Below are 10,584 nucleotides of genomic sequence, written 5' to 3'. Positions count from 1 at the left end.
GTGGCTCCTGCTGTATGTGTCTCTAGCCCCAGAAAAGCACGCTCCAGCTGCAAGGTCAGGCTGGTTTCAGATACACCTCAAACCAGCCACTGTTCGCTTTGAGTTTCCAGGATTGAAGCCCCAGTTTAAGGAAGAACAATCCACTTCACGTCTGGTACTCCTCCAGTCACCCAACACCACCAAGGCAGAAAGGGACATTTAATCTGCAACTGCTATACCGGTCATTTTTTTAATGTTTTAATGTTTTGCCTTTCAGCCCTACCCCTGCAGCACAGCTCTCCCGACAAGACTGTAACTCTAAGCGAGTGATGTTTTCTCACCTCGTGAACTGCTTGCTGTCCTCGTGGACTTCCATTTCACAGCTCTTAAACTCATTCAGCTCCTTCCGGATAGCAGCCTACACAAAGAGGGAAAGATTTTTTTTTTTTTTAAATCTCTTTTTTTATCTCCTGCTAAGCAATACGTATATCGCCCTCTCTTCCATCTCCAGTGAGCTCAGACATGACAAGAAGGTGTCATACCTCCAACACCCCTGCTCAGGGCTGATGTGTACCGCCTTTCAGCGGTGAAGAGCAGTTTTGATATGCAGAGCTGAGTCCCGCAGCCCCTTTGGGAAAGGATGGAGCTCGGACTGCAGCAGCCACCTGAGCTTTCGCAGTCCATTCACGCCAGGCTGAGTTTAAATCTGCCCCACCTCCTCCACACCGAGGGCTGGACCGTCCCCCACAGGCGGTCAGGGAAGACAAGAACAGTTTGCTTCCCTGCCAGCTCCTCGCCCAGGCCTGCCTCAGCTTGCAACGACCAGCACTCCTCCGACCAACGCCCTGCACCTCGCATCCTCTTAGATCGCTCAGGAGCCGAGGCAGAGGCCACACTGGCGTGCCGACTGTGCCCGACTTGGGCTCCACGTCACCACGGAGGGGGCGGCAAGCAGGGCTGGGTACAGCACTGGTGGGTGAAGGGACACCTTTTGGAGAGGTGGAGCAAAAAGAACAGAGCAAATCTCCTTGACTCACGCCCATTTGCATGGGACACCCTGCTCTAGCTTCCCTCCCCACACCTGGGGACAGGGCGCTCCCCTGTTACCTTGTCGGCCGGTGTTAGCTTTGTCCATGGCTTATCTGCTCGCCGGTCATAGTCTTGAGCGTCTGTTACTTCCACATATTCATTAAACCTCAGGATCTTCCTGGCCTGCAGCTCCGCCACTGTAGGCCTTTGGCTAAGCTGAACACCAGCAAGAACAAGGAAAGTTAGTTTGTGCCTTGTCCACAAAGCAGCGCAGGACTAAGCATCTCCAGCAAAACTAAAACCAGTTCCCTCACCGGGCCTGAACCAGAGACACTACCAGGTCCTGCTCGCAGCCCGCAAGGGAACAGGCAAACCCTCTAACAGACAGCATAGTCTCGTTTGGATCACGAAGCCAGGCTAAGGCAGAACCAAGGCCACATTGCTAAGGAGAAGGAAGACACTGGGGGGTTTGGGAACAGCCACTACAAGGGCGAGCCCTGCGTGACACCCCGAAACCAAGCCCATTCCCCGCTTCAGCAATGGCAACACTCACAGTCCCTTGGGAAGTTTTTCCCAGCCTGAGTAACAACCTCAAGCAACTCGGACGTAACAGCTAAAAGCTGCTGTTGCTCTGCGCAGCTTCTCCCATGCTGCTGTTACTTTAAGAAATGGATTTTTGGGGAGCCTGGTGTGAAAGCAGTGGCCACTGAAGTACCGAAAACAGCCAGGCCAGCACCAGCAAACCTTCCAAGTGCCAGATGCCAAATTTAGTTCTCATCTAGCTTGTTACGCTTGACGCCAGCTCAGATCAATCACTGACAAACGTGGCTGCAGTGCCAACGGCTCACCGTTGGTGACAGCCCACGTTCCAAAGTCGCTGCAGTCAGAGGGCACTGGGGACACTTACACAATAGCCCTGTGACTTCACCCACAGCAAGGTACCTACGATGTGCTCATAGCCACCACCATCCCCGACAGCTCTGCCAGATGGCGATCACAGCACGGCGGCCAGCAGTACCTTTCTGGTGAGCCTGCGTTTGATCTCTCGCTTCTCAGCTTGACGGTCAGCTTCATTTTTCGCTGCCAAGGGAAAAGAAGAAATAAATTTCTCCTGTAAGCGTCACAGGCTTTGAAAAGTGCTTTCTGGACTCGAAGACAGGAGAGTATTGAGCTATATCAGATTATCTACATATCTGAAAGCTCATTGTGGTGTGTCTGCACTTATTACAGGCGGAGAGCACAGTCCAACTCAATACCCTTACTCACCACACACCCCCTCAACCGACAGGGGCAACACGGGCCTTTACACAGCACGCGTGAGTCACTCTCTCCAGCCCCGGGTACGTTAAAGATTAATGGCCATATTGTCAAAATACATCCAAAGCCACTTTGCAGATTGCTCGTCCCCAGAGCTATTATACTAATAGTTTAAAGAGAATAGCAGTGCAGATAAATATTTTAAATGGAAACTTCCTGAACTGACATTTCCCTTTCCTCAAGATGTTTATTTAAAACTTTTGCAGAGCAATGTATGGCCAAGAGAAACACCACTGACTGAGCAACGAACTGCTGCTTTTTGGATCGTGCGATACAATGCTGTAATGTCTGGACCACAAATAAAAGTCCAGCCCAAACAGAAACACATTTAACAGTCCTTGCTGTGTAACGTCAGAGTCGGAACCAGTTCACACACTTTCCCCTGAGGTGTCGGGCAGGGGACAGGTAGCTGTTCTATAATATGATGCTTTGAACTATATTGCTTGGTACTACCTGCTATGGTTTGATTTTATCCAGAGCTGGTCTCTGATGGTAACAAAGTACTGGGAAAAATTAGTGGAACCACTTCGCTACAGTGAGAACACCAAAGTACAGTCCTCTGTCACTACATTTCGAGCAGATTCCAGGTACACCTGGACTGAGGTGTTAAAGGCAAACTTATTTTATTACTTAGGACCACTAGAGAAGCATTACTCACGTTGAAGTATGTTCCTCTGCTCCAGTTCTTCTGCTGTTGGTCTCTGGCTCAGTCGCCTAAAAAGAAGTGAGACAAGCGCGTAATGTTTTATCTGGTCATTTGTCAGTGGGGGATGAAGAATACAGCTGCCTGGTTTCAGTGCACTGGGAAGCCTCCTCAACACCCCTCATTCACCACTGGAGACCACTGCTGCCCTATTTTGCGCTCACCTCCGCTCAAACATCTGTTCAGCCACCGGCACAGGTTTGGAAAGCGCTACGGCCTCTCAAAAGCTCAGAGGGACCTTCGCAGGGAACTGGAGGCGATGGCAGAGCCTGGACTATCAACAGCCCCAGCTTAATCCACCACCTCATGGCTCAGCACTCGGCCTGCATCTGCCCACATCTTTATACACCATCTATATTTTACAGCAGTAACATTTCTGTAATCCTGGGGATTTTTCCCCTCCCAATCCATTTAACCTCTGGAAACAGGGACCTATCAGAGAATATTGCTCAACTCCAGGAGGAACTTCCAACTTTTATAACTGAGGGTGGGGGAAAGCAACACTTAGCCTCCCAGCCCCGATCCAGCAGCAGTGCCCAACAACCCATTGTATTCCAGCACAGGCTGCTTGGAGAAGGCAACAGCTTTGTCCAATCCCACCCCTCACACGCTCTGCCAGCAGCTCAAACGTAACACCCTCCTTCATTCTCCGTACCTGATCAACGTCGTCCCAATCTGCTGCCGAATTTCGTTCCACTCCTCCTTGGTCTTCCGAGGGAAGACAATCTTCTCCTCCTGCGGCGTGGTTGCATTCCCCAGCTTTATAGCTAGCGTGTCTTTCCTCTTCACTTTGTTAGCCAGCGTGCCTGTGGGGAGGAAGAGCAATGGGATGTGACTGAAGACTGCAGTGCCCGGGCACAGCAATATCAGCCACATGCCCCTGGCAGTTGTGCTCTCCCCTGGGGCTTGCTTTCCGAGCTCTGCACTGCCGACCTAGCCAGAGCTAGTCACGACAGCAACAGCCAGCACTTCTGCGTGATGCCCACATGCTCACCCAATTCTATCCCACCTGAAGGGGTGGGACAGCGAAAGTTATTGCAGGAGCCATCTGCAACAGGAGGGGGGTGCATCTCAGCAGGTGAGCATACAGGTTTGGCTGTAGAGCCTTTGAAAAAGTGAGGCAGAGGACATGTGGTACATCATGAAACCACGAACCAGCTGCTTTGAGGCACTGTGTGAACTAGCTCTTTGATCCAGATCTCAATACAGCTAGGCACGAGTTCAGCAGAGAAAAAAAAAAAGCCAGCTGCAATGTCAAAGCCTTACTGTTATGGCTTTCATCTTCTTCCTCATCCTCATCATCTTTGTACAGGATGGGCCCCTCCGAGTCAGAGTCGCTCATCCCTTCATCTCCTTCCTGCTCCTCTGGCAGGACCTGGGGTACCAGTTTTGGGATGACTGTGACAGATGGCACATCTCCAATATACACACGAGGGCCCAAATTCTGCTCCTCTTCCTGGTCATCTTCTTCCTCTTCCTCATCATCTGGACTAACGAGAAGGACACTATTACATCTCTTAACAAACGCCACAGGGGTCGGGCAATACCCCCATGATCAACACCATGTTAGCTCTCCTCAGCTCATAGAAGCACATCTGCGGGGAGCCCAGGAACCAGAGACGCGAGAGCAGCCCCACGATGCTGCACCGTCCCCTCACTCCAAAGCGCAGGGAAGCTCTGGCAGAGGAAATGCCAGAGGAAGGTTCTTTACAGAACCAAATAACCCTCTCACCCCCCTAACTCTGGGATTTCCAGGTTCAACTCTGTTCTAATACAAGACAGTCCTTTTCCCACTTCTGTTTTGCAAAATGAAAGCCTAAGGAAGGCCACAAATGGATGAAATCCAGGACCTTGTTTTGTCTTGGTGCAATTAAAGACAGGCCTGGATTCCTGGCATCAGCCTGTATTTATAGTCTGGAACCCATTTTCCTTTGTGAGCAATAAAATCCCAGAACCAGGGTTAATTTCCCAGGAAAGATGCACTGCCCCCCCTAAGAGGCTGAAACACAGATTCAGCCAACAGGCAAAATGGTTTCTAGGCTGTTGCAAAAACCAGGAAAGAAAACAGCCCTTCCCACAGCCCTCCTCACCATCGCAGCCTCGTGGCCAGAAGCGGGGAGTACGACACCAACGTGTCAGAGCCCAGTGTGACCCACGCCACTGCTAAGTGTTTACGACACTCACGCACAGGAGGTACTCACACTTTCAGCATCTCGATGGTGACAGGCAGGGACCTCGTCCTGCCCAGGGTGCCATTGTCCTCTCCAAAGCCATCATTCTCGAAGAGCAGCGAGTGAGCCCTGTGCGACCCCTCAGCAGGCGGGGTGACAGGCAGAGGACTTGTCAGAGCCTGCTGAATACGGATGTGCAATGGGATTGGGGGCAGGCGAGGCAGCACGTGAGGTTCGACAAACCCTTGCTCTGCCATCCTCTTCGACACTTCCAAGGACCTGAAGTCTTCAGGAGGAGGAGGAGGAGGAGGAGGAGGAGGAGGAGGAGGAGTCTCTTTGGGTAGGTCTAAGGAGCGTGGAGGGTCCGAGACAGGGGTGGAGGGAGGCAAGGGCATGCGTGGAGGCTCAGGGGGGGTGGTGGTGGAGATGAAGGGGAGGATGAGGAGGAGGAGGAGGAGGAGTCTCTTTGGGTAGGTCTAAGGAGCGTGGAGGGTCAGAGACAGGGGTGGAGGGAGGCAAGGGCATGCGTGGAGGCTCAGGGGGTATGTGCGTGGGCAGCGGCGGCGAAGGCGAGGGTGGCGGGTAAGCAGAGGTCATGTGCATTGGTATCAGTGTGGGGCGGTTAGCTGTCACTGTCCTGTCGTTCGGGGGCTTGGAAGCGATAGCTGCCTCTGACGTGTTGTTAGGCAGGAGGCCTCTCTTCGGTGGGAGAGGAGGGGAAGGCTTGGACAAGCCTGTACCACTGTTCATTGCTTGAGAAAGTTCAGCTGAAAATAAAAGAAACACAAAAGCCACTGTATTTAACAAGGCATTTTCCAGATGTCCTTCACCACTGTGGGGTAAGCACGGCCAAGCACTCAGAGATTTGGACCACGCAATCTCTGCTGCTTTTCTGCTAGAACGCGGTGCCAGAAATAAGCAGGTTGCAAGCCTCTAGTTTGTCCTTCCTGCAGCAAAGGTAAGACTCGGGAGAGCAGCCAGAACCAAGCAGGCTGGGAGAGATCTGTGCATCCTGCTGCTTTGGAGAGAGAGAAACAGCACCAGCCCTCAAGTGACAGCAGATGGAGCTCACCCTGATCAGCACACTGCCTCAGCCAAGGAATGCAGGTATGTAGGGCACTTCATGGCTGTATTTACAGCATCAGTTTGCAAAGGAATTCAAGACATCCAGGACACCCCAGACTCCAGTTGTGTTAACAACTCCCTTGCACATTAAAAAACCACTTTTTGGGAAGTCTTGCTGAGGGCAAAAATCAGAACCGCAAGCAGCAATGTGCTCTCTCCCTTTCCATTCACCTGCCAGACCCAGCCCAAGAACACCCTGCTGTCAGCAGCTCCTGCCTGTTAGAGGATGAGGTTCTGGCTCTGCTCCCTCTGCCCTTTGCTCCTCGAGTCCCACATAAACTTCTCCGCAACTACAAAATAACTAGCAAAACTTAATATTTAAGAGCCTTAAGTCTACACAGAGTTGATCTGCTGTGTGATGGAGGAGAGAGGCAGAAATGGGGACCATGTCATATCATGGAAAATGCCTGCAGCAGGCAGCATTGGATTCTTCAAACACCTTTTGGTTCCTAGGGAAGAAGTTGCACCAGTGAAGACTGCTCTTGCTTTAGGAGTTTGTAGCCTTTAACATTTATCTATCAATGGCTTCTTGGGCTTGGAAAGGTTTTGCCCGCCTGCTTGAAGAGGATGAGGTTTACTACACGTTTCACCTGGAGTGAATGTGGTGATGGTCACACAGCGGCGGCCCCGGGATGGAGCTGGGAGGAATCCAGAGTACCGGACACCACAAGAGGGTGCTGCAAGCGGGGAGTGTTTCACCGAGATAAGGCTGCATAACTTGAGAGAGGTGGGCACATTTTTGGGATGTTTAGCATTTTCAGACTTTCCCCTTGTAGATTAAGGGCCAGATTGTGCAGAACACCGAGTGCCCTCAGCTCCCGTCAGCTTCAGCCTAGAGGGATTCCAGTATCTCCTCAGCAGTGCTCGAAGCCTGGCAGGACCAGGCACGAGTCACCTTTGGGTAAGGATAGACAGATTGTGAAAGGGACAAAGTAGCTGGCAGAAGAGAGAGGAGACAGAAAAGGACTGAGGCGCCGCTCAGAGCATCCCGCTGAGCCAGCTCGTCTCCCTTCAGTGCGATAAACCCAGTGCAACGACTAGCACAGCCTCTTGTGACATGCTGCCACGGCTGGAGCTGGTGCTCTAGCACAGGCTGCAGGAACTGGGGCTCCTGAAACCCATCAGTGGCATCAAGCACTAGGGCTGCCACCAAGCTCCCAGCCAGCAGCACAGCACCGTTCACCCTGCTTGCTTTTTCAAGCTGATGATGATTAGTTGCAACTCCCCAAAAGCAAGTGCTTCCTGAGCCTTATTTTCAGCTACTGCATCGGACACCAGAACTGCTCAGAGAATGAACATAAGGGAACATCTTTACCAGGGAACAAAGGGGCGATCTGCACATTAAGTCCTCCCTTGCCTTAGGTTATAACAGCAGCACAAAAGCACGCACATGCCCGAGACAGAGCGTGCATCAAAGACCCGTGGAGAACTCAGGAACCCAATTCCACTGCTGCTGTTTATCCACAGCAACAAAACAAGGCTCGCACAGCAATGCCTGCACACATGCTGCAGTTACAGCTCCATCGTGCTGGACACAGGGCCCTGCAGAGCTGCAAAGCCACTCTCTGCATCTGCATTCTCAACCAGGAGACAAAAGAGGGGCTGGCCCCTCTCCTCTCCTCCCCTCCACACCCCTGCAGCCGCCGGTGCACCGAGCCCGGCCGGCTGGGTCTGGACATGTGTTTGATAGACTGCTGTCTTCAGCCACAGGTTTTTGTTCCACAAGTACCTCCTGCAATTAGCGCTGGGGCATTTCAAATACCATCTGTGATGTGTGCAAGCAGCTTAAGGAAAACAAGAAAGTATTTCATCGAGTGCTCAGGCATGGTCAGACTAATCAAGCTGGTCTGGCATACAGGAGTGTTTAATACCATATCAAGGTCGCTTGCAAAACCTGCTAGAAGCAGGGAGAAGCCCTAAGGAGAACAGAAATGCAGTTTGTACTGACAGCAGTGGCCCAGGCTCCTTCAGATGGAAACTTGCACATGATCTAAGCTTCTACCACCACCTCCCCAACCACACCTGGGAAACGCCTCCAGTTCCTCTGATAACAGTGCAGACCTGTCTGATGGATCTTCCCCGGAACCTCCCTCCTGATCTGTACTAGCCTCTGCTAATCCAGTCCAAAGATTAGCAGGTGGTCTGTGAAGTATCAACAGGCCATCGATTGGATAGAAGTTGTCTCATTTACTCCAGCAGCGTTGCATCTTTAAGACCTCTAAAATTCCTAAAGAGAGCAGGGACTCATTCAGCTTTAAGAAACTGTCCCCAGATCTGCTTAGAAAAATTAGAGAGAGAAAGACATTTAATTCTTTAAGTGGAAAGATTCAGCTCAAATTACAGTTGAGCTGATTTATCCATGGGACAAGACTAATATGGCAATACCCTAAGCACAGACCTTAGAGAAGGTCTCTGCATATAACCAGGGAAGTCTGAATTATCCCTGCCAGCTCCTGGCCTCTCTGTACCAAGAGGAAACCACATGGCTCAGCAGCGACAGCCATAAGAGACCTTGTTTGGAGTGATGTGGATTTTTTGGTTTTGCTTTTCGCAAAGACCAGCTGAAAGTATCAATTCTCACTGACCATAGTCTTGCAGGGCAAAAATCTCATACGCTATCCACAATACTAGCTGAAACCCAGCCCGCTGTGAATCACCAACATTCAAAGACACCGTCTTATGGTTGACAGAGAAAGGCCTTCCCCTCTCCTTGCACCACCCCCCCTCCTGCCAAAAACAGGCAGAGATTCCCTCCTGCAGGGAGCTGTTGGAAACACGCAAGTCTGACAGATTGCATGCCTCACGGCAGAAGACTCCAGTAATTACACTGTTCTCAGCACACGTGTGCCCTGGCTAAGCACTGGCAGATCTTCTGAGTCCAAACTGGATTGTGTTCAGGAAAGATGGTCAGACAGTCATTATACAACATTTGCTAAATCACCCCTTATGAAGGGAAGAGACTCTCGGAGCAAGGGCTCCAGAACATCACAGGGTACAAAAACCAGCTTATGGAGGCACTTACCTATTACTGAGTTGCTATTCCTGTTGACAGGTTTGGGAGGAGGGACGGGAGGCTGTTTGGCAGGAGCTGTGCTGGTTGTACTCGTGGGAGCAGTAGTGTTGGCACTGGTAAGAGCAGGGGGCAGAGTCCTGGGGGCTGGGGAAGGGGCGGCTGTGGAATTGACTGTCTTTGCCACAACAGGGGCTGTGGTGGAGGGTGCAGTTTTTGCAGCACTGCTAGCAGGCATTGGATCCTTCGCCTGTGCTTCGTTTGCCTCCTGAGAAGTGGAGGGAGGTCTTTTTGGAGGAAGCAGAGGCTGTCTGGGAACATAGGGCTCCTGAGGTGGTTCCGGTTCGGGCCCAGAGTGGCTGCTGGATGAGCCTGCAAAGCAAGATACCTCGGTTTAAAAGTCTGGAGGGCCCCGAGTTGGGTGGGAAGAATCAGAAGAGAATCCAAAACTGGTCCTGGGAGAATCTGAAGCAACCAATTTTGTACACATCTGGTTTCTTACCCTGCCTTTTCTTTGGTTCCTCAGGTGGAACAGGCTTCCTAAGGCTGGATGGCTTTGTGGCCTCTTCCTCCTGGCTGGCCAGGTTACAAACCCCGGGACCACCGATTGGGACTGTGTGACCATTCTTCAGTGCGGGCGGGTTCAGCTTGTCTGGTTCTTCACCATCTGCAAGGGGACGGGAGGGGAGAGAAGCAAACAGAAAACACTCAGAAAGCAGGAGACAGAGGAGACACAGCTGAGCTGACTGAACTGCCATTGATCCGCACCAACTTCTCTCTGGCTTCCAAAACAGCTGGTCTTCAGTCTACCTGCTGCAGAGGAGAGCACAGCAATGCCAGCGAGCTGAAGCTGAGAGCCCTTGATTTCATTATCAACAAGCAAAACAGTACAGCACCGTATCCCAAGTGTTTTTCTTCTTCAGCAGCTCAGCAGCCTCTTAATCTACCACCTTGTTTAGAAAGAATGCTACTGCATTTAAGAGCAGTGTGCCCAGTGCTGTGCCACAGCACAAGGAAGTTGCAATTGCAGTTATAAGCCTCCAGCAGCTTCTGTATCTATCCACCGCTACAGAGTATTCACAAATTTTCTGCTGCAATACAAATTCCAACACTGGCCAAGTCATCTACTGGACATGCGATATTAGGTTTTGGTAAAGTCTTAAAATTAGTTTAAGTACCTCTATTGTCCTTCTGTTTCTACCCTGAATTTGGCACCAAAAAAAAAAAAATAAAAAAAAAAAAAATCACTG

The 10,584-nt window shown here is 51.2% G+C and overlaps 1 protein-coding gene across 1 annotated transcript in view; it reads right to left on the bottom strand.

The window, feature by feature from the left end:
- Positions 1-10,584, bottom strand: part of PHACTR4 (phosphatase and actin regulator 4) — a 23,748-nt gene that overhangs the window by 395 nt on the left and 12,769 nt on the right. The window contains exons 4-13 of the mRNA XM_009887760.1: positions 9,837-10,001; positions 9,347-9,706; positions 5,652-5,966; positions 5,230-5,488; positions 4,295-4,518; positions 3,684-3,834; positions 2,984-3,039; positions 2,027-2,088; positions 1,087-1,224; positions 321-397 (exon numbers count right to left, since the gene is read on the bottom strand). Coding sequence (XP_009886062.1) covers positions 321-397; positions 1,087-1,224; positions 2,027-2,088; positions 2,984-3,039; positions 3,684-3,834; positions 4,295-4,518; positions 5,230-5,488; positions 5,652-5,966; positions 9,347-9,706; positions 9,837-10,001 — 1,807 coding nt within the window. The remainder of the gene's footprint in view (positions 1-320; positions 398-1,086; positions 1,225-2,026; positions 2,089-2,983; positions 3,040-3,683; positions 3,835-4,294; positions 4,519-5,229; positions 5,489-5,651; positions 5,967-9,346; positions 9,707-9,836; positions 10,002-10,584) is intronic.

The sequence above is a fragment of the Charadrius vociferus genome, unplaced genomic scaffold (genome assembly GCF_000708025.1).
Source record: "Charadrius vociferus isolate BGI_N301 unplaced genomic scaffold, ASM70802v2 scaffold1296, whole genome shotgun sequence".
Taxonomy (NCBI): Eukaryota; Metazoa; Chordata; class Aves; order Charadriiformes; family Charadriidae; genus Charadrius; species Charadrius vociferus.
This window is presented reverse-complemented; position numbering and strand designations above follow the sequence as displayed.